This window comes from Pogona vitticeps, chromosome 5 (genome assembly GCF_051106095.1).
Source record: "Pogona vitticeps strain Pit_001003342236 chromosome 5, PviZW2.1, whole genome shotgun sequence".
Taxonomy (NCBI): Eukaryota; Metazoa; Chordata; class Lepidosauria; order Squamata; family Agamidae; genus Pogona; species Pogona vitticeps.
The window spans coordinates 88,738,882-88,765,364 of NC_135787.1; the positions used below are offsets into that span (position 1 = coordinate 88,738,882).

Here is a 26,483-nt window from a genome sequence, read left to right on the forward strand (position 1 = left end):
TTTTTGATTAAGAAAACATATAGTTTCACAGAAACAGTTTGTTTTTGCTCAAGCATAGCATAAAGAACATGTTCAAAAGAATACACAGTTAAATACAACTAATTCCCATTAAAAATAACAAACACTAAACTGGGCTAAGGTGGGCTAGCCCCACCTTCTTGTTTCCCTTACTTACATTCTCTTTTTCCTTCAAGCCACATACTGAAACCATCAATCCATCATCATGGATCTCGACTAGAACAAGAAGCAAACAAGAATCTCTCCCACATAATCCATCGTCCATTTTGTACATTCTCTGGACCTCCTTCTTCTTGAACATAAACCAATCAACTCAAGGAGGCATAACTGTCCATTCCACCCACAATTCTCATGAAGATGCAGGTAGTTTATCTCCATTCCAATTAGAAAAGAATGTGTTGGGTCTTCGTTCTCTCTGTGCCTCCCCATCCTTGTATGCTTATCAGGATTCACGCTGTACCAGGCTGGTTGTAAATTAAGAAAAACAACCTCTCTGCCTTTCTCACATTCCCATGTCTTCCTTTCACTTTTAAAACCGAACAGACTCAATTTTCTTTTTCTCGTTGACTACAATTCCCATTTTCCTTTAATATCTGACTACAAATCCATTCTCCTTCGATCTCATGACACCACAGACTGGTACTGGTCCGCAGTCTGGGGGTTGGAGACACCTGCTGTAGAACAGCCTTCCACATCTTGGCCTTTTCCAGCTCTCTTAGGATAGGTAACCAGGTTTGTCATGTTCATGTTTACTGTGGATGATGAAAGTTGTCCTCCATATTTGTAGAGTATTATATAGGTGATCAAGTAGAAGACATGCTGCTGCTCAGATTAGAAGAATGACTTTATGTGAGGTGTCACATAGCTGTGGAATACTAGGAATGTCTCTCCATGAGAAGAAGAATAAAACAAAAACAAAGAAAGAGGTTGGAGAACAAGACAAAGCTGCATGGGAGGCCAAAAGGTTAATAATCTAGCAGAGCAAGAGCCCTTAGGTGACAATTGGGAAGACAGAGAACAAGCCACAATTTTTCTCTCATTTGAATATGTATTGGAATATCATCAATCTCAACCTCTCTCTCACACACACACTCACTCACTCACTAACTGTCTCTCTCACACATGACATATCTTGGCAAGTTTTAAGATTTTCTCTATACCAGTGAGTGCTGGCATGTTACAACTGTGATCATCTGTGATACTGGCACCATGACTGATTACAGGTGCACTCAGTTTCCTGGTAATTATCTCTTTTGTATTTTGTTGTTTGTTCTTTTAAATCAGTGTAGCTCTTTGCTTTGATATATTGTTGGGATGTACTATGTTTTACATACACACAAAAGCCCAAACTCTGGGCTAAGTCATGCTAATACTTGTACCAAAAATTGTTAATGAAATGTCAGGATAAAACAACAACATTTTTTTTGGTTTGAAAATATACCCTGTTCCCCCAAAAATAAGACAGTGTTAATTTTTGCTTCAAAAACACATTAGGGCTTATTTTCAGAAGATTTTTTTCATGTACAACAATCGACATTTATTCAAATACAGTCATGTCATCTTCTTCTGGAACATCATCATAACTCTCCAAAGTTTGAATTTTGGCCTGAATTTCTTGTGACTCCATTTCCTGTAGAACCATTGGCCCCAATCTCTGATGTCTAGCAATAGAGCTCTCCTTAAATGAGCACTTCTTGTCCATGTAGCCTGCTCATAGTGCATTGGCAACACAGCTGTCAGTGATTTTATCCCATGAATTCTTCACCCAAGTCACAATCTCTTGCAGTCTAGGCTTCACAAGGTTTCCACACTGATTTCTCTCCATTCTATTTTCAATATAGTCATTGATTTTCATGTGTCCTTGAATGGCTTGTTTTTTGGAATACCAAGAGTCATGCCTGTAGGAATCATTACTGTGTTGCCTCAAGTTATGACCATAATCCATTCTGGAAGATGGACGTAAGTTGAAATGATCATAGGTTCAAGCACCATTTTCCATAGGAATGCATTGAAACCCCATTAATCCGTTCCAGCCAAAGAAAAAAATCACCAAAAAAATTACTGCAAGACTCATTGGAAAGGTGATTAATCCCTTCTGGCCGAAGGGGGGGGGGAAGCAATCAAATGTGCAAGACCCATTGCCAATGCACAGAAAACAAACAGCAGATTGGAAATGCACAGAGAACAGAGGGACAAGGTTGGAAATCCAAAGAAAACAAAGGAAGAAGCAAGGGAAGCATGCAGGACCCATTGCAAATGCACAGAAAATGGAGCAGATTGGAAATGCACAGAGAACAAAGGGACAAGGTCAGAAATGCAAAGAAAACAAAGGAAAAGGCAAGGAAAGCATGCAGGATCCATCAGAAATGGGGGAAACCCCAAAAAGCAACCAACCTCCCCAAGACCCATTAGAAATGGAGGGAACCCAAAAAAACAAACAAAAAACTGCACAGAAACATAACCCCCACCCTAAAACCATGCTGCAAAAACACCTAGAACTGAGTGCTGTCCTCTGAAGATGCCGGCCACAGAGACTGGCAAAACTTTAGGAAGAACAACCTTCAGAACATGGCCAAAGAGCCTGAAAAACCCACAACAACCATTAGATCCCAGCCGTGAAAGCCTTCGCGAAAACACCTAGAACAGTTTTTAAAAAGCAGAAAACAGCGCCTTGCCTTACCTAACAGGCAGTCCCAAGCCTCCCTGCAAACACACACACGCTCACTGAGAAGCAGAAGCCAGGCACTCCCTCCTCGATCGATCGCACTCACTCTAACTGTTGGGGCGAAAGAGCTACAAAGAAGCAGCCTCTTTCACCATCTACAGTTAGCAATTTGAATTTCCCGCCTTTTCCCCCTGCCTTTTTCTGTTCGTAAATGGAAGCTCCGTTCACAAGTAGAAGCAAAATTTTGCAACTGGAGCTGTTCATAAGTCGAATTGGTCATACCGTAGGGACAGTCATAAGTTGAGGCACCACTGTATTTGATCTATTCTTCTCTCTGCAAGGAAGTTCTTCATGTCTTTAGTGCAGTGAGTGCTGGCTGAATCCCAGACTACCAGACCTCTTTGGCCACCTCGCAAAACAAGTGGCAGCATTAAATTCACCCGCTTATAACTGCTTGTGTGCACCAGGCTTAGTATTCATTTTTACTTCTTTTATCATGTGAAAGTGCCCCCTGTGTTTTCAGAAGAAGTTTATTTTCTTAACTCACAGAATTACATTTTGTTACAACAGAAGTTGACATATTTGAATACTTCTTCATTATCAAAGATGACTTAACAGGAGAAGCATTTCTAGCATAGCCCTCTTTTCACTATATTACATTTGCATATACAGAGGTCTATGTGAGGAGCATTCAGGAATCTTATTTGAAGTAGCAGTATCAGGCTATAGGATGTGCTTTCATTAAATGAGATCAAATATAAATTATTCATTGCACAGCACTGTTGTTGAATGAAAACTTCTCCCTTGTTTTAGAGGTCCATGAACAAGGTCCCTTGAACAACAAGAAAAAGGTGTTCTTGCTTTGTTCTGGGCTCTTTGAAGGTTGGCATAGCATGAGAAAAATGTGCTGCAGTCAATCCTCCCAGGAGTTGAAGGGAATGTGGAAATCATGTGGTCAGGAATGCCTTCTATCTACTTTGGTTGGTTGCAGTTGTCTGTACCCTACCTGGATAAGAAATGCCAAATAATAGTAGTGCATGCATTGGTAATTTCAACTGTAATACTCTCTATATAGAGCTGCCCTTGAAAACAGTACAGAAACTCTAGCAGGTCCAAAATGAGGCTCTAGGCTGATCTGTGGGACTCTTTAAATCAATCATATGTCCCCAGACTTGGCCCACTTACATTCACTCACTGTTATTTTCCATGCTCAGTTCATGGTGCTGGTTTAAAGCCTTTAAAGCCCTAAATGGCTGAGAACCTCAATACCTGTCAGAGCGTCTCTCCCAAAAATAGCTTCTTGTGTTACATGAAGCTCTCAATCCACAATTTTAAAGTTGGCACCACAACGGGAAGCCAGAAAAATAACGACGAAGAATCAGGTTTCTCTGTAACAGCGTCCACTTTGTGGAATAAACTACCAGTTGAGGTGTGCCGGGCTCTGTTCCTCCCAATAGTCAAAAAATTACTCAAGAAATATAAAGCAGCCTTTAAGGACTTCTTACCCTCAAATGATGTAAATTTTGATGTTTCTGTAGACCACCTCACTCAATTCAATTATATAACCATTTTGATTATATCATCATGTTTTTATGGGAATGAAGTGTGTGGACATTGTGGGGTTTTACTTGTTTGTACAGTGCTTAGTGAATGTGAATTCACTACGTTGGTAGGATGTAAATTAAATAAATTAATACATTGTTGGTGTGATGGAATCTCTAGGCTTTTTTTCATTCTGCATTTGCCCAAACCACCAAATCTGTGATGCTGACCATATGCCCTATACAATTATTTGATCCTTGCCAGTATTTTTAACACCTTTTAAGACAGTGCAGATCAATAGATTATGGAAGTCTAAAAATGGGCAAGTGGCAAACAGGGACAGGTAGGTATTTAGTACATTATATCTTCTGCTGTAACATTTGCTTCTTCTGTCTTAGTTTTCAGTGCAGGAAAGTGAATCACACTGATGGCAACTAGCAGCAAATTCACACCGTGAACCGTTGCACTTGCTACAGAAAGCCAAAAAGAATGTTCATATTGTTCATCCAAGATGACGAACTGGAAGATATTTTCCTGGAAATTGGCAATCCTTTCTGTAAGGTTATGCAGTTGAACAGCAGCCATAAAGCTAGTCACTGCCAGCACTGCAAAGACACCTGAAAGAGAATTTCGAAGAGAGAGAAAAATTGTACATTAAATGCAAAATATTTGATTCTGCTGCCATTCATTCGAACCTGTTCTATGCTGAGTAATCACCACTCATCTTGTTTTCCATTAACCTGTGAACCCATGAATGCCTACTGTCACAAAATGTATAATTTCCAAACATATGGAAGATATACAGCTTCCCTTACTGCATCTTACTTGGAAGCGTGGGTGACTGAATCTTGTCTGTTTTTAATTGTTTTGCTCGATATTAAAAATGGTTTAGTCTGTATCTGCATGTTGATCCCTTGAAAATTACTTCATGAACTGTCATCTTAGGCCCATATGGTAGGATTCCTTCTCTGCAGGAGCAGTACCCACTGATTCACTTATCCACAGTCTGAAAATATTAAAAATATTAAAAGAAAAATCCCCCCAAAATATATATTTTAACTATGAAAAAAGAGAGTTAGAGCCTACCATTGGGCAAAGGCATGAAGCCATTTCATTTAGCAGATGCTAGAGAGGTGGAGAGTGACAGATGTTGGAGGACAGAACTAAGTGTACCAAACAGCTTGTGCTGCACATCCTCAGCCTAATGCCTTCAGATGCAGTAATGGAGGTATGCTGTTCCATCACTAGTTCTGAAGTAAGATTTAGTTGCTAGTCCAGTTGGCTTCAACACAGGGACTCAACAAGTATATCAGCATATTCTCCAAGCACCCAACTCCTTGCCTAGAGCAGAAAAAGGGCCTAGGAGCAAGAAGGTGGTAAGAATTCATCAGATACATTGTTAAACTATATCTAACACTGATTGATTTTTGTAATAATATGTACATATATTGAAACCCAGGTTTTAACTTAGCAAAATAAAGGGTAACATTCTGACATGCAGTATGAGATCATTATTTTACCATTTTTCATATTATAAATAGTCATGGAAATAAATATGTAGTGGTTGGCCCCCCTTTTGTGTTTATATAAGGTCTGAGTAATTTACTACAGCTAACTGTGGCTAACTGATGATGTGCCATGGTGCATCTTGATTACCCAGTCAGGAGTCCGATAAGACACATGACAAAAATGAAGACACATCCTGCCAAACTTGTGGCAGATAACACAAACACCAATAGAATTCGGACTAGAAATGGAGCTAATTGTATTTGTATACGAATATGACTATCCCCACACAGGAGGTGTTAACAAGGGTCCAGTCCCATGGCGCTGGACGGTCCACTCAATGATCCGCTGGAGATGTGGATGGTGCAGTTCTACCAATGGTGCCGCAGCACGCAATCCACTCACCACTCTTCGACCTTGCAGTGAGGCTTGTCCTCCTGCCTCCTCCCAGGAGTAGCGAGTGGATCATGTACTGCAGAGCCATTCATAGAATTGTGCCGTCCATGTCGGATTGGTGAGTGGACCCTCATTAAGGCCAGCCGTGCGGGCATATTCGTATCCAAATACAAATACCCCCATTTCTAATTCTAACCATTCATTATAAGTAATAACAATTATAATATGGCTCAAGGAACATTTTTGCTTGGCTTGTGATTATTTGCCAATGTTTTGCATGGGAAGCCATAAATTATGTTCTCTGAACTACCTCCTAAGGAATAAGAGCATTCATAAGATTATTTATATATCCATATACATTACACAAAACAAATACTTTGCCTGTCAATTTACATTATCATTTTATTGTGTGCTTGCTAACAGAAAACTATTTCTTAAACTTAACTTTTACCTGCAAGTAAATTCCATAGAGCTATTCCAGCTGGACCTTTAATAGCCCGATAGGGTACTTTTATTATGTTTAAGATGCAGAATCCTAAACTGGTCAGGGCAAAAGAAAATGCCATACAAAGGAAGAAGATGATCACCACATGAAGAGCTGTGTTCAAAGTTTTCACAAGGTGTGGAAAAACTGACAAGGAAAAAAGAACACACAGTTATTCATTGTATAAATGTTGGCAAGAGGAGAACTTTAGGATAGCAGATGCCACAGACTTGTTGGAAAGATAAACAAGTGATGGGTCCTAGATCAAATTAACCCTGAACTCACTCTATAAGCAAAATGACTAAACGGAGGCTATCGTACTTTGGGCACATAATGAGAATCATGTTGAGAAAATGAACCATGCTGGGAAAAGTTTAAGACAGCAGTAAAAGAGAACAAATTATGAAATGAGTTGGCTAATAAAGGAAACGATGGACTTGAGTTTGCAAGAGGTGGTCACTTATTCATGGGGTCACCATAACTTGACAGGGACTTGATGGAACAAAAGACTAACAAAAGATGCTGGCAGAGCAGAAGGATGCTGCAGAGCTTTCTCATCCTGAATCATTCTAGTGACTTTCTTAGAAGATGTTCCAGCTACTGTACTTAAAATATGATATAAAATATGAAAAACTGATGGGCTATGTACCTTCTGTACAGTAAGGGAGTAATTACAGTATGTCATGTGCTTTGATATTGGTCATGAATTCCCATGCCACATGCATTTGGTGTTAAAAATTTGCCATGTATCATCTTTATAGCTGATATGAATTGTTTTGGTGTAAAGTTTTAATATATTGATTTCCGAAGAATTCTGTTCTATATAAATGTAATATACAAATATAAACAACAGCTGGCTGGCTAGCTCAGTAAGTTAGGTATCTGGCTGTGGAGCCAGAGGTTGGGAATTCAATTCCCCACGGTGTCTCCTGCAAATAGAGCTAGCCTCTGTGGCCTTGGGCAAGCTGCACAGTCCCAGGGAGCCCCCAGAAGAAGAAAATGGTAAACTGTTTCTGAGTACTCTGCCTAGAAAACCCTGAGAAGGGTCATCATAAGTCAAAATTGATTTGACAGCATACTATTATCATTATTGTCATTATCACTGTAGATGTATAACCCAAATAAAGCAAGTTCTAAACCAAGAAAAGGTGCATTCTATGGTTGTTCCTGTTTAAAGTAGGCCCATTGCAATGTCTACAATTTGTTGCCCACAACAAATGTAAATTCCATTTATTTCAGTGAGTCGTGAAGATTAATGTAAGATGCAACCCTCTGACCTGTAAGAATTCAGCAAAATTGGGATATGTGCATGATTTGGCAGCTTCAGGTTCCAAATGCCAGTGAATTAAAATGATAATGGCCTTTATTCTATGTTTATTTTGAGTTATTCACTTCTTTCTTATCCCTCATCCCAATGATTCCAAAGTGATCTGCTAAAAATTAACATTATTACGAAACTGCGTAAACTCAATAAATCCAGTAATTCAAAGAGTAGATCACATTAACAGGCACAGCTTAGGGCCACACCGAGCAAGATGCAAGTCAAGCAATGCCTATTTGCATAAAATGGGGTTTAAAAGCAAAGTTTCAGATTAAGAGAGTTAATCCACAATCAAAATGATAATTTTTTTTCCAGTAGAAATGGCAGATGTGGAAGTCTTGATTCAGCTTGGACTCACCACAATTGCTACTTATTTTTAAAAGACCATTAATGACCTCTGGTATGGCCCATAAAAAGCTTGGGAGAACAAGAAGAGAATCCCATGCAGGATATGCAAAGACAGCACACCAGTAAGAAGCCATTTCTCTGCCTTACCTCACCTCACCTCACCTCCTAGAGACTCCCAGAAAAGAGTCTATATCAGTGATTTTAATTGATATAAGCAATTTACCTTCAAGAACCTAGGCATTCCTTCAAGAACCCAGATTCACAATGCTGTATAGTATTAAAGGGCAGAAAGCAATTTAAATTGTTCTCAGAATGATTTAAGAACTGGGCTGCTGTGGCATCTATAATTTTAGTTATAAGGTTTGTGGCTATAATCCTGGGAACTAACTGAAATTTTCATGGGTGTGACTGGGTTTGGGTTTTGGCTCAGGTAGTTCTCCCATTTCCCTCTGTAAAAATGAGAAGATGTCTGGCTTAACTAATGGAGATTTATTTAACAGTAACTGTGGTTTCTCAACAACAACTTCATTGGGTTCTTCACTCAGTAACCATAGGGACTCAAACCAACTCTTTTACTTCAATCACTTTTTAAAAATGGGGCATTCCACCAAACGTCTTGCGGTCAGTAGGTCTGCAAACGGGTGAGAATCAACTCACAAAAGGTTTCTGCAATATGGGTGACATGCTTGTTCCCCTTTGGTAACTCTCTCCTGGGGCACAGTTGTTTCTTAAGGCTCCTTCCTCCTCCAGGGAGCCCTTTCTTGGGCTAGGACAACACTGTCCATTCTATCCCCTCTGTTTCTGCTAACTGAACTGATACTCCCTCTCTTCCTTCCTGAATGTCTTCCTTTTTCCTTCTCCCTAATACAGCAATTTCAGCAAGGGCTTACACTTCTATCATTTCTCTATTTCTTCCTTAGCAAATTTCATCCAAACCATTTCCTTGATCCATGGAACTTCCAACTTGACCCATCCCCACCCTTCGGGCAATTCCTCTATCACCCTTTCCTTCTGCTCTCCTTCCTCTGCCCCAGTCACTCTCCTTCTCCCCCTTTATTTCTTCCTTCTTTATATCCTCCTCAGTTCCTATGCCATCTTCCTCTTCTGGGGGGACTTTAACTAATCGAATATCAACTGGGAAGCCAACTCTGCAGCAAGTGGGAGATCCAACAGGTTCCTGACATGCCTGGCTAACAACTTTATCATCCAAAAGGTGGTGGAGGGAACTAGAATGCACAGGTACAGGATAGGTTGTACCTTGCTTGACAGTAGTACCTGTGAGAGATTTAGGTGTCCTGGTGGACCACCACCTAAGGATGAGTCAGCAGTGTGCTGCAGCTGCCAAGAAATCCAACACAGTCCTCGGCTGCATCAACAGAGGGATAGCATCAAGATCATGGGAAGTGATAGTACCACTCTATACCGTGCTGGTAAGGCTGCACTTGGAGTACCGTGTCCAGTTCTGGTCATCACAATACAAAAAAGATGCTGATGCCCTGGAAGGGGTGCAGAGAAGAGCAACAAAGGTGATAAGGGGACTGGAGGTTAAATCCTATGAAGAATGACTAAAAGAACTAGGTATGTTTAGCTTAACAAAGAGAAAACTGAGGGGAGACATGATAGCAGTCTTCCAATATTTGAAGGGTTGCCACAGCGAAGATGGCATTGATTTATTCTCCATTGTGTCTGAGGGTAGGACAAGAACCAATGGGTGGAAACTCATCAGAGGGAGATCCAACCTGGAAATAAGGAGGAATTTGGTTGTTGTAGGTTTTTTGGGCTGTTTGGCTGTGTTCTGGAAGTTTTTCTTCCTAAACAAAAATCTCCAGAACACGGCCAAACAGCCTGAAAAACCTACAACAACTATCAGATCCCGGCCATGAAAGTCTTCGAGAATACAAGGAGGAATTTTCTGATGGTGAGAACTATTAAGCCGTGGAACAGCTTGCCTCCTAATGTTGTAGTTGCCCCATTGCTGGAGGTTTTCAAGAAAAGATTGGACAGCCATCTGTCCAGGATGGTATGAGGTCTGGGATGGTATGAGGTCTCCTGCCATGGGCAGGGGATTGGACTAGAAGACCTCCAAGGTCCCTTCCAACCCTATGATGCTTCGATGATTCTCCCACCATCAGATACCCCTCTGTTATTGGTGGTTGGTTTCCCAGATTTTTATTCCTGCCTAAATCAGTCTCTCTCATTGGTGGCCCCACTCCTTGGTTCCTTTCTTGTCCTTACTTTCTAAATCGAGCTTCTCCCTCCCTGAATCCTCCACATCTGTGCAATACCAATAGGAGATGTCCCTATCTGTGTGAGATGAGGGAGAGGATGGCACATGAACAGGGATGCATGCTTTCCTGTCCACTTCCTCACAATAAGGTCTTAAGAGAATCCAGATCTTTTTCTCACGTTACTGTAATGAATCCTGCATGTTATCAGAGAGTGCATAATCAGAGCTAAGTTTCTCTGTGCTGGAGGAGATGCAGGCCATGCCCCAGGCTTACCTAAGGAACAATGGGATAATGCGTAATGATGTAAGCTGCCCTGGGTTCTTTTATGGAGAAAAGGGGGATAAAAATATTTCAAATAAATAATTAGTAAATTAATGACCTATGCCACCGGGACTACTTAGGGCAAAGCTCAATATCACCTGAAACACTATTTCTAGGGGAAGTGCCCATCCACATTAGGCAGGTTATTTTTCCCCATTTCCAATGCCACTAGTAGTGATCTAGAATCACTCACCTCCTCTGCTGAGGAGTATAAAAAAGTGGAGACCCTCTACTAAAGTTTCACTTAAGGTACTTTCAGACAAGACTTTAATCGTGGTATTGTCCATCTTAATTGTCTGGACATTATGAGTTCTTTATTTAGACAACATTGTCCTCCAATTGTAACCCACTCATTTTTACATACTGTTCTTGCCATTCCCTGCCCCCACTGTTGTAAATCATTTAATGAGAAAAGGTGGTGTAGCTGTGACGTGCTCTCTGATTGTGAATGTGATAAAAACCTCATCTGAGGTTCAAATTGAAAAACATGGTGAAAGAGGGCTTAAATACGGAAAGATTTCTGTTTGTCCCAGCATGAGCTTTCTTTACTTTTACTTTCATTGGATTTTTACCCTGCACCCCTAGACAAGGTCTACTCGGGGCAGCTTACATACATAAAAACATAGCAAAACAACATCCTAAAAACATTTAAAACATCAAAATTTTAACAATTATATAAATCCTTGCCAAGATGGAGAGATTAAAAGAAAAAGTAAAGGTCAGTTTAATTTCACTTTGCTCCTAGCTTTTATTCTAGTGAATTTTCTTTTGTGACTGGTTGCTGGATGGTAATCTCATGATTAAGTTGCAGGTCTCCTGTTCAAATGCACATATCTAAGAAAATCACATTGTGGGAGGAGAAATGAGCTACAGTATTTGGTTCTAAACAAGGACTGAGCATTTTATTTAATGACCTTACTTATGACCTTACTTTTTCAAGACATTTGAGTTTTATCCTGTTTTACTTATCTTAATTCATCAGGTTTTTTATGGATGTTGTTCTGAAGTTTGTTCAATGCAAAAGAGTTATTAATATAATTTCTTAAATTAAAATAGAAATACGAGACAACGAAATAATCAAAGGAAAATGTTAGCCTTTTGTTAGTACATGAAGAAGGACTGGGGGGTGGATCTTGATCCCTTTTGAAGAAGCTTATTACCAATGTTGTCCATGCCCAGCAAGAAGTCAAATATCCTTTACCTGCTTTTTCCATCTGACTTTTTACATATTATTGCTTGGCCTCTCTCCAAGTTGAAGGAATAGTTTTACCCCCTCACTCCACAACCCACCCGACCAATGAAAAGAATTAGCTCTCCCCCCCCAATAAATTTCCATTCAAAATCTTGAAGCCATAAAATAACTTCATGTAAATATCAGAGTCTGTGACATATTCTCAATGTCTCAAATGCATCTAATTTTTTTTATGTATTCAAGAAAGGAAACCAAACTGCTACTTACTTGTGAATCTGGAATGCCGCCCACCTAACCCACATTGTCGCATCTTGCCACCTCCAAAAAGTCCATAGTAAATTTCTCCCATGAATTTAACAAGCTCTGGATCTGTGGCATTGACCAGCTCAGCTCCTGTTTTGCAAAGGATTTTTGCAGCCATCCATTTCTGGGTGCCCAGTGCAATGAGGATCAAAATAAAAGATATAAAACTCAATACAGCAATGAACAAAAACAAGGTACATTTGAAGCAGCCGGGCATTCTAACAGCTTGGAGAAATAATATTTCAAGGCCTTCCAGGTTTAATTATTGATGGTGGCAATGCAAATGGTTCCAAATTCTCGTTTCACATGACATCTTTTCCAATCTACAAATATTATGCTTGAAAAAAAAGAATAACTCCAAAAAGATATATTTCTTGTAATAATCCACAAGCAAATGGCTTAATCGCTCTGCAGAGCAATTGTGCTCGTTGTTGAGAGTGTAACACTGTATCTGTTACATGACTAATGTTTCATTCAAAGGCTCAAATTCTTTAGCTGTTTTAAATATTCAAATGGCGTCCATTTCTGGCCTGTGAGATGTTTATTTGCAACATCTGTTTGTTCACTTTGTTAAGAAACCTCTCATATTTGTCTGGGAGCAAACCAGGATGAATATGTCAAGATTTGGCATCAGAACTCCCCTGGCTATATAACATCAAGCAGCCATCTCTGAGTTTGTTTTTCCTAAATGTCAGTACTGTCAAGCAAATGGATGGCATTCTGCTTTCTGAGACTATTAAATGAAACAGACACATAATATTTATTGATTTCTGGCCTTGACATGTGAGTAATGTTCTGGACATAAAATGGGTTGCAGCTTGGAGGTACACTTTCCCTGCAGTGTGACAGTTGCAAGCCTGAGCTTGGAAATGTAAACGTTATCCTTTTTTTGTCCAGATTGCCAGCACAAATAAGCTTGCTCAGTAATAGCTGATTATGTTTTTTTCCTATGGCTTGTGGTTGCTACCTTGTACAACACCTGCCACAAAAGTGACAATAATAGTAGGAGCTTTGCAGGTGACTGGTAAGAATGATAGAATAATGAAGTTGGAAGGGACTACAAGGTCATCAAGTCCAACCCCCTGCTCAACGCAGGAATACAGTCAAAGCATATATGCCGGGTGGTTGTTTCTCTTGAATGCTTCCAGTGTTGGAGCACTCGCCACCTCTCGAGGTAATTGGTTCCATTGTCACAACTGCGCTAACAGTTAGGATGTTTTTCCTGATATTCAACTGAAATCTGGCTTCCTGTAACTTGAGCCCATTGTTGCATGCCCTGCACTCTAGGTTGATTGAGAACAGGTACTGCCCCTCCTCTGTGTGACAGCCTTTCAAATATTTGAAAAGTGCTATTGTATTTCCCCTCAGTCTTCTTTTCTCAAGACTAAAAATGCCCAGTTCTTTCAATCTTTCCTCATAGGGCTTGGTTTCCAGGCCGCTAATCATCCTTGTTGCCCTCCTCTGAACTTGTTCCTATTTGTCAGCATCCTTCTTGAAGTGTGGTGTCCAGAACTGGACACAGTACTCAAGATGAGATCTAACCACTGCTGAATAAGGGGAAAAGGTACCTCATGGGATTTGGAGACTATAGCATTAATTCAGACTAAAATTGCATTTACTTCTTTTGTAGCTGCATCACACTGTTGGCTCATATTCAGCTTGTGGTCTATGACAATTCCAAGATCCTCTCACTTGTAGTATTGCTGAGCCAGGTATCTCCTATCTTGTAACTGTGTGTTTGGTGCTTTTTCCTAGATGCAGTACTTTGCATTTATCTTTGTTAAATTTCATTCTGTTGTTTTCGACCCAGTGCTCAGGCCTATCTAGATCATTTTGAATTTTGTTTCTGTCTTCCAGGGTATTAGCTATTCCACCCAATTTTGTGCCATCTACAAATTTGATTAGCATTCCCTGAACCCCTTGATCAAGGTCATTAATAAAAATGTTACATAATTCTGAGTCCAAGATTGAACCCTGGGGTACACTACTTGTTACCTCCTCCCAGTTTGAGAAGCAGCCATTAAAAAGCAATTGTTTGTGTAAATACAAATCTTGATGCCAGTTTAAAGGTTAGCAGGCATGTTCAAGCAACTGCTAGTCTTCCATATTTACCTTCCAAATTTATTATAATAAAGCATCCTTTGAAGAAACTACCTCTGTAAAAGACTGCCCTTTGAAATCTTTTACCAACTGGCAAAATTGATGAGTTTCTTCTAAATTATTGTAACTTTAATAGGGTTTGAAAATATATTACATATTTGTTTATTACTACTCTACATGGCTGAGCAGGGATTTGAACCTGGGTCTCTTGAATTATCTGACATTATCCACTACATCACACTAGCTTTGTCTGGGTAAACTGTGGGCCAAAACAATATTGGGAACTATAACTATCAACTGAGCTTTAAATTATTGCTAACAGCACACAATTAGATCTGTTACTTTAGATCAAGTATAATCATTCATAATCCTGCTACAACCAATCAGAAGAAACACTGTGATTGTCAGACAGAGGTGCAATTTTTCAGCACTTGTTTTTCTGCTATGATCTGGTAAAGCTGTAGTGTCTTGACTGGAGCTAACTGAAAATAAAAAAACATAGAACACAAAAATGTCATGGCATCTTAAAAATTAACTACTATATTTTAATGTGAGCTTTCATGCACAAGTCCATTTCCTCAGATTTGTGTTTAACGTGTTTCTCCCAGTACACTTTTGGCAAATTGGCATGCTTTCGTTTTGTACATTCCTAGCTGGGCGATTGGCAGGGCTTTGCTGTTTGCATGTCTGTTGTCAGAGTCATGTGATACTGAAAAATTTGTGAGCCCAGGAGAAAATGTTTTAAAATGTGATCTGACCCTCAGATATCTCTTCCATATGTAAGGCTGCTTCTGACAACCAGCTACTGCTAATACTGGGGAGAGAGACTTGTATTGGATGTTATAGCTTTTTTGGAGAAGACCACAGCCACAACTAAGCAGCTAAGCCCTCTCCACCCTTTCCTCAGAATGTGTCCGCTCTCCATCCTTTCTGAGGAAAGGATGGAGAGGGGACACATTCCCAAGTTCCTCCATAGCTGTTGTCTGCACAGGGTAAGAGCAGTATCTAGCCACTTTTGGGCCCAGTGAAAAATCCCATCTGTGTCAATCAACTGCCATAATTCCACAGCAGTCATTTCAATGGGGATTATCACAAACCCAGTGGGCAACCTCCACGGGGTTACACAAGACTTCTTCTTTTTTCTTTCCCATCTTGGACAAATTTGGATTTTATCTTGGTTCCTTTTTATATTACATGTAAACCGCCCAGAGTAGACGCGTTCTAGATGGGCGGTATATAAATCTAATAAGACGGACGGACAGACAGACAGACAGACAGACAGACAGACAGACAGACAGACAGACAGACAGACAGATAGATAGATAGATAGATAGATAGATAGATAGATAGATAGATAGATAGATAGATAGATAGATAGATAGATAGATAGATAGATAGATAGATAGATAGATAGATAGATAGATAGATAGATAGATAGATAGATAGATAGATAAACAGAGGAAGGAACCACACACACCCATAGGACCACTATTTTAGAGCTGTGGTGAGGGTAGTTGCAAGCGGTTACAGAAAGTCCAGCTGAGAATTGGAGCATTTGGGAAAAGGAAACTAACCACCCTTCTGATAGTGTTAAATACCAGGAAAGAAGTGGAAATTAGCAGACAACATCCATACTAAACTCCCAGATAGCAATCAAATCTGTCTCATTATTTCATTAAGATTAAGATTAGATTAGGCATCCTTCAGTCTTGAGAGACTATCATAATGTGCTCTGAATAGAGGACTTGGAACAGCATCTAGTGTGGCTGAGAAGGCCAATTTGAGAGTGACAATCCCTTCCACACTGAAGACAAATCCAATCTGACCCCTGTCCAGCTCCCTGATTTTGCTGGTTTCGGGACTGCCTCTGCCTCCGCCTGCTGAACAAGTGTCTCTTCAAAATGGGAGAGGCCATGATGCACCACCTGCCTCCAGGCTGAACACTCAGATGTCAAAGTTTCCCATTTGTTGAGGTCTATTCCTAAAGCCTTCAGATCCTGCTTGCAGATATCCTTGTATCGCAGCTGTGGTCTCCCTCTGGGGTGATTTCCCTGCACTAATTCTCCATATAGGAGATCTTTTGGAATCCGACCATCAGCCATTCTCACGACAAGCCCGAGCCAACATAGACATGGCTGTTTCAGTAATGTATACATGCTGAAAATTCCAACTCGATCTAGGACTACTCTGTTTGGAACTTTGTCCTGCCAGGTGATACCAAAAATGTGTCGGAGACAATGCATATGGAATGTGTTCAGCTTCTTCTCCTGCCACGCACAAAGGGTTCAGGACTCACTGCAGTACAGGAGTGTACTCAGGACACAGGCTACATAGACCTGGATCTTGGTATACACTGTCAGCTTCTTATTAAGCCATACTCTCTTTGTGAGTCTAGATGGTAGCTGTTTTGCCAATGTGTTTGTCCAGCTCGATATCTAGGGAGAGAGTGCCAGAGATCATTGAGCCAAGGTACATGAGGTCATGAACAACCTCCAATTCTTGTGTGGAGACGGTAAGGGAGGCGAGTCCACGCCCTGGTCCATGACTTCTGTTTTCCTCAGGCTGATTATTTTATATGGTCATCCTTTTTAAAAATAGTTTTTAAATACTGTATGAATTTGTTTTAAAACTTCTTTTTAATCGGTTCTAAACAGAATGCTTTGCTTGCTTGAACATCTTGGCTAGGCTTCTCTCTGTTCTTGTATTTATGCATGATTGTGAGACATTGTTGAACATTGTTACCTTAAATGTTATGAAACAAAACAAAAAGACAAAAACATGTGGCACCTTAAAACTTTATATTTGAATGTGAGCTTTACCATAGTTAAGTCTTTAAGGTGCCACAGGTTTTTGTCTTTTTGTTTTCTTTCTTTGGATTTTGCCTGATATGTTTGGACATGCTAACATAGCTACCTATTCTTAAATGTTACGTTTTTATATTTTGTTGTCGCACTGTCAGGTCAGAAACGACTTGTAGCGACACTAACAGGGCTTGCAAGGTAAGTGAGATATTTAAGGAGCGGTTTTACCAGGTTCACCCTTCCAGTGATTTTCCACGGCTGAGCAGGATTCCGCTTTTTTACCTGAACGGATACATCCACGCCAGTGTTTTACTCCCATGCAACAAGCAAACCTAATGGCACCTCTTCCAGACGACCCGCCCATTCCCCCCTTCAAACTCGCAATAGATGAGGCTGTTTCTGCCAGTCTGCCGGGGAGCAGAAAGGACGCTGAAGACGATTGGTCCGCGCAGGGCGCTTCGGGCTTGTTGGGGGGCGGAGGTAGGAAGGCTTCTGCGCGGAGCTCCTTCTGCAGAAGGCGACGGGGATTTGGCGCGGCGGGGCGGTGGCTGTGCGCACCCGAGAGAGAGCATGATGGCAGTGGCTGAGGCGCACCGGGTGCTCGTGTATGGCGGCCGAGGGGCCCTGGGCTCCAAATGCGTGCAGTGCTTCAGAGCTAAAAACTGGGTAAGCTGTTCTTGAACTCGGGAACGTGTTGACGAACGAGAAGGCCACCGTTTCTGCCGCTTAGTTGTGCTTGGTAAAGGAGGCGTTCAGTGCCCAGCTTGGCATTGTATTCCTTCTAAAGGAGGTGTTCTTGTCAGACCTTGGGGGCGTTCCTTACTTTGCAGCGTGTGGTTTGGGAGACAAGGCTGAAGAATCTGGATGGCCAAAGCAGTCAAGGGCATTTTAATTGATCGGCACCCCAAATAATTGTTGGGTAGCTTCTTATAGTTTGCCATGCTTGCACACACATCCACCCTTCCTTAGAAGAGAGAAATCAAGTGTTTTGGGACCATGGGTATCTGCAGGGGGAGGGCACACATAAACTTAGTGTGTCTTTAAATGTACACAGGTAAAAACTACAATCAGGTGAGTGGTGCATAGGTACTATTCATAGATTTTGCTCCCCTCCCTCATTGGGGAAAGAGGGGATGGTTGCCAGTTGAAGATCTTGTCTGGACCACCCTTAAATTGCCATGAATGAGTTAGTGTGATTGTATAATGAAAACGGCCTTAACAGATCTTGCCTCATGAAAGAGGCACAGTAAGCACTTTGTAGATACGCACTCCAGAGTCAGAAGAAAACTGGTGTGCATTTTAGCAAGATGTTCAGTTTCATTTCCAGAGCTGACACTTGTCTTCCACCTCTCCTGCATTTGAAATGAACCTGCACAATATAGTGAGTGTGTCTGTTAAATTAAAGCAACAAGTTTTTAAATTCATGTTGAGTTAGGAAAATCTTATTTTATTTTATCAGTGGGTGGCCAGCATTGACTTAGCAGAAAATGAAGAAGCAAATGCCAGCATTATTGTGAAGATGAGTGACTCCTTTATTGAACAAGCAGATCAGGTAGTATGTGTGATTTTATGTCCTCTGTATTGTTGTTTGGAGCAAGCCAAGAAAAATCATGGAAATGTTGGGCTACCTTCCTCAGGATTTCCAGGTGCTATACTGGTTGAATTTCTGCCTGTCATAATGTTGTTAAAGGCACTGTGCCAAGATAGGAAGGAAATAATTCTACTCTTAGAGAACAGGTAGGCCATTCATTCTAGGCTTGCCAAGGTCGCATGCTAAATCTTTGCATCTGCTCTGGTAACTGACTCAGGCCAACAGAAGCTGGACGTTATGAATCTGTGAACAAATGCTACTGAGAATCAACCTAGTTAAAGATTTATGGGCTTCAAGCACAAAAGGTCAAGGTTTTTGTGTGTGGTGGTGAGGTGCAAGTGACAATGAAGAGGACAGTGCTTGATATTCCTTTTTAACTGCCTCCACAACACTGAATGCAATGCAACCTCAGTGAGGGTCCATCTCAGGTGATCTTCACCTACTTCAGCATCTCACTTGCCTTACTGTTACTTTATCTCTTTTCAACATATTCACCTGTTGCTTTCTAAAAATGATGGGTTTTCGCTTGTAAACTGTCTGGAAATAGTGTTCTGTGTTCTAGAGCAGAGGTCGTCAACCCCTGGTCCACAGCCCACTGCCGGTCCGTGGCTTGAGCTCTTGGCCACCCCCCCACACACGCACTCCCCTCCCCACAACTGCTTTGTTCATGCGCATGCATGCCAGCACCGGCGTGAGCGCCCCCTCACCCCTTTATGCATATGCCTGCACATGCAAAGCAGTTGTGGGGAGGGGAGTGCGTGCGGGGGGGGCTTAAGAAGTCTGTCTTCGCGGCCAGCGGCAGCAGGGTGTGTGGCCAAGAGCCAGAAGGCAGAGCACGGCCAGGTGCTCCAACTGCTGGCCTCCCGGTGGTCTCCAACGAGGCCAGGGTCGGTGCTCCTCGCAAAACTCCAGCCCTCCCCCCTTCATGCAAAGGGAGGGAAATTCTGGGAGCCTAAATTCCCTCTTCTCTCTGACCCTGAACCAGCCAGGATGATCTAGTCACCCCCCTACAGCAAAACCCCCATTAACAGCTAAACATTCAGTTCCTTAAAAATAAAAATAAAAATTAGCAATGGGTTCAGTGGGTTGAAGGAAAGCATGGGAAGCATAAGCGGCTGTGTGCGGCCCCCCGCCTGCCCCATCTGCCCTAAGTAGAAATTGCTGAGAGGGGCAAACAGAGGGTGGGTTTAAACAGGCACCATGAGAGCTCTCTCCGATACCAAAGTCAGCCACCCAGGTCCCTGGCCCAGTCTGGCAGCAGCCGTGCGCACTTCAGGCAAGGCCTTTTTTCCAACCCCATCGTGATTCGAGAAAACCCAGAACACCTTTGAATGTTCCCCATCCCTCCAAGCTAGGACCGATTGGGCGCACAGAAGGCACACTAGGGTCACTTCCCCAAGCACTTAGTACACTCAAGCCCAGATGCCACCGCTTCCAGAGAAAGCTCCTCGCCTCCCTCAGCAGGCCGATGCCCCCGCTGGTGCCTCCAGCTCCAGAACTGGCACCAGCGGCTGTATTTGAATTTCCCTCGGAAGGCGGTGAGGAGTGACGCCCCCGGCCTTGTTGGAGCCCGTCAGGAGGTGAGCGGCCAGAGGGAGCACCCTGGCCACGCTCAGACTCCCAGGCTTCCACTGCCGCCGCTTTGTGCAAGCGTCTGAGAGTGCGAGGGGCCACCCCGCCTCCCTCAGAGGTTCAGCCAGTTCGCAGTAGGAAAAAGGTTGACGACCTCTGTTCTAGAGGCCCTACCTTTCAATCCTGGATGGACAGTGTCTTTTTGAGATTCTTTATTGGTGAAGGAAACACCCATTGTTCTTGCTCAGGCCATACCCTTTATTATAAACAATTGATGAACCCAGAATTATGGTATGAAAACAGATTCAAGACTTAATGTTGGCAGACAGAGACTTATATTAAGCCTTGCCCCATATCTTCTTATATCCCAGTTAGTGCAAGGATTAGCAAAGTTGTCATTGCTTCTTTGTAAGAGAAAAATATTAGAGAAAGGATCCTATAATATCCTCCTCAGTTGCCATGGTTGTGTCCCAGGGCTGTCAATCTGAGCATAATTATTGCTCTCCTTGCCCTTTGAACTTTGGTCTCCTGTTCCCATAAAGTAAAACCGTAGAACCCTGAATTGCTTTCTAAGATCTGGTTCGGGGGGGGGGGGAATGTGACACAATGAAGAAAATCATGGTTCCTGATAGACCTGCTTGTAAGGTGTGTGTGTACGCAGAGAGAGTCCTTTTCCTTGCATCAAAAGTAATACCCTGATTAAAGAGCTGATTTTTCCCCTCTAGCCACCCTGCAATATGACTTTTTCAGCCAGTTTTCTTCCTAGCTTTCTTTGTTAGCACCAGATTGGAAAAAATAGCTTGAAGTAATGATTTTGGGGGGTAGGGGACTGTGCTATTTACATAAAATGGGTGGGTTCTTGTGGTTGGATTGCCCTTCCTACCATCCTTTATGATTGCCTGAATTAGTTGAGGAGACATAATTGCACAGCATTTGGAGAAGGGCAGTTTTCTCCCTCTTACTGAAAGGATATCTGCCCTCCCACCTCATCTGTCCACAAAGATTAAGACTTCTGCTCTATGATTTATGAATGAGTGAGGCGTACACATGAATAGACAAGCCTTTGTCTCTGCCTGATGTGGGTATTGAGATGTGAATCTGTAACATCACTGTTACCAGTTCAGACTGAATTTTCAAGAGCTTACCAGGGGAACATATTTGTGAATTAGGTTGGGCTGAGAGAGAGAGTGACTATCCCAAGACCACTCTCAGTGAGTTTCATGGCTCAGTGGAGATTTGAAACTGGGCCTCCCCAATCCATGTCTAGCATTCTAACCACTACGTGAATGTTCAGCAAACTTCTGCCTACACACTAAAGTTATACAGTCGAGACACAGTTTTACCACTTCATTGAGACCTAGGAAACTGAAATCCAATATGTGAGGATGTTTATGAACTCCAGGGCAATGTTCCTGGACTTTTAAAATCTCTTCATTTTCACATATTTAAAGGTAACAGAAGATGTTGAAAAACTCTTGGGTGAGAAAAAGGTTGATGCTATCCTTTGTGTAGCTGGTGGATGGGCTGGAGGTAATGCAAAAGCAAAATGTAAGTTGTAAATTAATATTTCTCTTTTATTTGTCTTGTCTAATAAGAGACTGTTCATGAAAATTCCTCCAGTTTCAAAGCGTACATTTTTTTGCATATTAGTGATATTTGCGTTTGTCTGACATTTAATGAGATCAAAGCCCACTGGAAGAAAATTCTTAGTATTTAGTGGTTTGGTGGGCATTCTGCTCCCCAGTTCAATTCCAGGAAGTTATAGTGTCTGAAATCAACATCAGGTTTTCATATAATACTATAAAGCATTTCCAGTCTCCATTGTTAGAGACATAAACCACATCAGAACAAACTGTTATATGAGTCCTAGACTAGATCTTTAGTAGGAATCATGTGTGTAATAAATAGCCCTAAAATGTTCATTGTGCAAACCCATTGGAACAATTTAAAAAATCCTGTCGCAACAAATTAATGATTTTTTTTGAACATGGGTAACTCTGAAAACTTCTTTTCTTTTTTCTCTCTGTGTGTGGCTTCGGAGGAGACTAGTTTCTTTATGATGTCTGACCCATAATACTGTGGTTTGATGGAACACTTTAATGATGGTTTGTCTGTTGACACTCCACTAATGCCTTACTCGGCTGTTCAAGATAGGGTTAACTTGAATGCATAAGCAGAGGAAGCAGCAATCCTCCTTCTCTCTCTCTCTCTCTCTCTCTCTCTGTGTGTGTGTGTGTATGTGTGTGTGTGTGTAAGTGTAAAGAGCTAAATCTAATTATGGGGACTCACCAGGCAGTGGAATCCCCTTATAAAATTACAGATTGGGGCTACACCAGGGGTCTCAAACTCAATTTACCTGGGGGCTGCTGGAGGCAGAGTCTGGGTGAGGCTGGGCCCCATCAGATTTTCTGCCAAGTGGAGCAAGAGCCCGAGAAAGCCGCCCAGGAGTTTCCTTAGTCCGGCTGGGGCTCCGAGGATGAGGAGAGGCATGCGAGCCTCTCCTCCTTGGAGGGGGGGAGGGCATGACATAAGATTTTAAAAAAATCACAGAATTCACCTTGCCAAAGAAGAAAAGCCCCCACCAGAACATGTGAAATTAAACAGAATGGGGCGGCCCCCACACAGGTGTGTGCGCACTCACGCACACAAAAAAAACACACATGGAGGTCCGGCAACCTTCTGAGGGCCGCCTCAAAAAAAAGGTGCACTCAGCAGCAGCAGCTATCCCCATCATGACAGGGAGCTGAGGCGGCTGAAGCAGGAGGAGGAGGAGGAGGAGGAAGCACCGCCAGGCGCTGAAGCGGCCACTGGCCGGGATGGTGCTGGGGGTGCCAAGAGAGAAAAAGAGCCAGAGAGCCGCTTCCCTGAAAGAGGTGGCGGTGGCAGCTGCTGTTGGTGGCCTGGAGGCGCTGTTTGAGGATGGGTTGGAAGCGACCTCTGCTCTCAGGCATCACTCAGCGGCAGCTCGGGCGCTCTGGGAAAAGGGCCGGCAGCGCGCCTCACTCACCGGCTCTCCCCCAAGACAGCACCTCTTGCACCCTCCATCTGGAACTGCAGCCTGCCAGCTGGCAGACAGGCGGGCCAGCTGGCAGGCTGCAGTTCCGGATGGAGGGTGCAAGAGGTGCTGTCTTGGGAGACATCCAGCGAGCGAGGTGAGGCTTTTTTGACTCTTGACAGCAGAGGATGGGTGGGCGCTTCGGGGGGGGGAGGCAAGATGGGGGCCACAATATCACCTGGAGGGCCGCATGTTTGAGACCCCTGGGCTACACTGAGGTGTTCCATACTGTGCCCTTAACATTTAGGCCGCAACACATAAAAGATTAAGATGAAGGAGGCAAAGTGAGTCTTCTCCCTCTGTTTTCACATTCAGATTAATCCTTGCATTGAATTCTTGAATAGGGCTGTGGTGTCTCCATTATCCTTTAGGAACCATAAATTGATGTGCATGAGAATATGGTTTTGTAGGGGCATCCAAAATAAACTTTTGCTTTCATGTTAGCTTTTACCTTGATTCAGACAAATCATAGAATTAGAACTATAATATTCGGTTGTATTGAAAGCTGAATTGGAACAGCATGCCTAGTGTGCAGTACATGGCAACTACAGCTAAAGAAACCTAATCCTTGGACCTGTGAAGTAGTCAGTCTTTTCAGCTATTATTGTAGGACAGGGAAAAGTCTGATCCACTGTTACCCATAGTAGCAGATGGTTAGTTGTACAAGTAGAAATAAGAAAAAAATGGGGTGTTGGATCCTTGATGTCTCATGTGTCTTGTAATTGTTTTGCCTACCAGCTTTATACAAAAACAGTGACCTGATGTGGAAGCAAAGTGTTTGGACATCAACGATTTCTAGCCATTTGGCCACCAGGTACCTGAAGGAAGGAGGCTTATTGACCCTAACAGGGGCAAAAGCAGCATTAGGTGGAACACCAGGTAAAATTAAAGTGGTGTGTGTGCATGCTTGTGTGTGAGTTAAATTTGCTCAGGAGTTTATGAATTCAGTTGTTCACATTTTAGAAAAGCCAATCCTGGGTTTTTCATTCTTTGTTGCACAGGACTGAAATCCTCTTGGAAGAAATGTTGAAAGTGGCAAGTGCAGTAGAGCTCAGAAAAGGTACTAGACTTAAGGGCTATAGCTCTCCCCCCCCCCCAAGTTATGAAACAAGATGTGATTAAGCTCATATCTTGTTTACTAAAAGTAAGCAGTGCCCCTTCTTGTTTATCTTGGATTACACTACATCTGAGTCTGCCTTGCTTCAAAGACAAATGACCTTCAGCCATGTCAGTAGTTTTGAAATGGGCTTTGCTGTCATTATTTCATGCCTGCTATTTCTGCAGAAGGCAATTTAAAGAACTATAAGTAGGAAGGATTTTGCTGTACTTATGCCGAAAGTAAAAATAACCTACACACGGGATTGAAATTCTGCACCAAGAAACACTGAATTATGTGACCTGAATTAATCACATTGAAGAGATTTGCAGGATTTTTTCTGCTTTTCTTATTCACGAGAATGGGGAGAGTGGTATGCAAGAAAAAGAAGCTCATATTCAACCTACTGAATTTTTAAAATTCAGACAACTCGTGACTTTGAGGATATCTGCAAGCCTTGCAGATTCAGTTTCAGAACTATAATACTTACTGTTATGTGCTGTTGATTTGCTTCTGACCTATGGCTACCCTGTGCATTAATGACCTCTGAAAGATCCTGCTATTAACAACCCTGTTAAGGTTTTACAAACTAAAGCCTGTGGGTTCCTTTTTTGATTTATGTGCAGTCATGTGTCTTTCTCTTCTCAACACTCCCTTCAGCTTTTTCCAGCAGCCCATGGCATCTGTATATGGCTTTCTTGCAACACCACATTCCAAATTAATCAGTTATTTATCTGTTGTGTTTCTTCATTGTCCAGCACTTCTATGCAGAACAATCAAAAATACCATGATACGGATATTTTGAGCCTCAGTCTCCAACAACACATACTTATATTTAAGGATCTCTTCTACTACTTTGTAGCTGTCATTCTGAATTGTCTAATTTCTTGACTGCACTCCATTTTAATGGAAGATTGAATTGAAGTATGCAAACTCTTCAACAATTTCAGTTTTTCACTGTCAGTGTTAAAGTCACATAATTCTTTAATGATTGCTGTATCAGTTACAGAGTCCTGTTTTTGTACTTTTTCAACCTTTATCAGTACTAATTCAAGTAATTGGTACTTTCTGCCAGTAATATGTTATTTGCATATTTTAAATTATTTGTATATTTTCCACCAATTTTCACTTTTCCATCTAAGTCTATTCAAAGTTTTCATTGTGTATATTCTGCATATAGATAAAATAGATGGGAAGACAGAATGTGCTCCGTATCTGTCTTTTAAAAACAATTCTGCTTCTCCATATTCTATTCAAACAGTAACCATTATCTATTTAGCAGTATTGTCTTGTCTAGCATATAGGTTACACATCAGGAAAACCTTGGGAAATAAATATGGTGGCCCTATAGTTACTGCACTCCTTGGCATATCCTTTCTTTGAGATTCAATTGTGTGTAGAACTTTTCCAGGCTGTGGACCATTGTTGTATTGTCCATACTTGTTGGCCTATACTATTACGATTTTGATAGAGCTAGTTTCTGCAATTTTTGAAATCGGCTGTATTGGTATCCCATCTTTTCCTGGTTATTTGTTTCTTTCAAGAGCTTTGAATTGCAGGTTTTTCATCAAAATATTCTTTTTTGAAGTAATCTATCATTCTTGTCCCTTTGGTATCTTGGGTCTTATGGGAGAGATCTGTTTCCTTTGATGTTGTATTTGTTGTTCCCCTATTTCTTAGCTATGGTTATTATAATAATGCTCTTCATACTCATATGCTGAAAAGTTGCATTTATGTTCTGACCCTTTTTCTGTCACTCTTTAGTTTTGTTTCACGTGTCTTCAACAGTTTTAAGAGTTTCATCAGTTACCTGTCAAATCTTTTGGCTATAGGAATAGTTTCGTCATATTATTTCCTTCTCCTTTCCCTTTATCGCTGATTATACAGTGGTGCCCCGCTAGATGCTTATCCCGGTAAATGCCGAAATCGCTTGATGATGACTTT

General features: G+C 41.7%; 2 protein-coding genes across 3 annotated transcripts in view; one reads left to right on the top strand and one right to left on the bottom strand.

The window, feature by feature from the left end:
- CLRN2 (clarin 2) lies at positions 1 to 12,541 on the bottom strand. The gene is made up of 3 exons (XM_020809832.3): positions 12,289 to 12,541; positions 6,579 to 6,758; positions 1 to 4,842 (listed from the first exon to the last, which is right to left on the bottom strand). The coding sequence occupies exons 1-3, from the start codon at positions 12,539 to 12,541 to the stop codon at positions 4,577 to 4,579; spliced, it is 699 nt and encodes a 232-aa protein (XP_020665491.1). The 3' UTR covers positions 1 to 4,576.
- The window catches only part of QDPR (quinoid dihydropteridine reductase), a 25,036-nt gene continuing 10,803 nt past the window's right edge, over positions 12,251 to 26,483 (top strand). For both annotated transcript variants that reach the window (XM_020809831.3, XM_078394064.1), the window contains exons 1-4: positions 12,251 to 17,891; positions 18,685 to 18,777; positions 21,840 to 21,936; positions 24,182 to 24,322. In XM_020809831.3, coding sequence (XP_020665490.3) covers positions 17,613 to 17,891; positions 18,685 to 18,777; positions 21,840 to 21,936; positions 24,182 to 24,322 — 610 coding nt within the window. In that variant the 5' untranslated portion in view covers positions 12,251 to 17,612. The remainder of the gene's footprint in view (positions 17,892 to 18,684; positions 18,778 to 21,839; positions 21,937 to 24,181; positions 24,323 to 26,483) is intronic.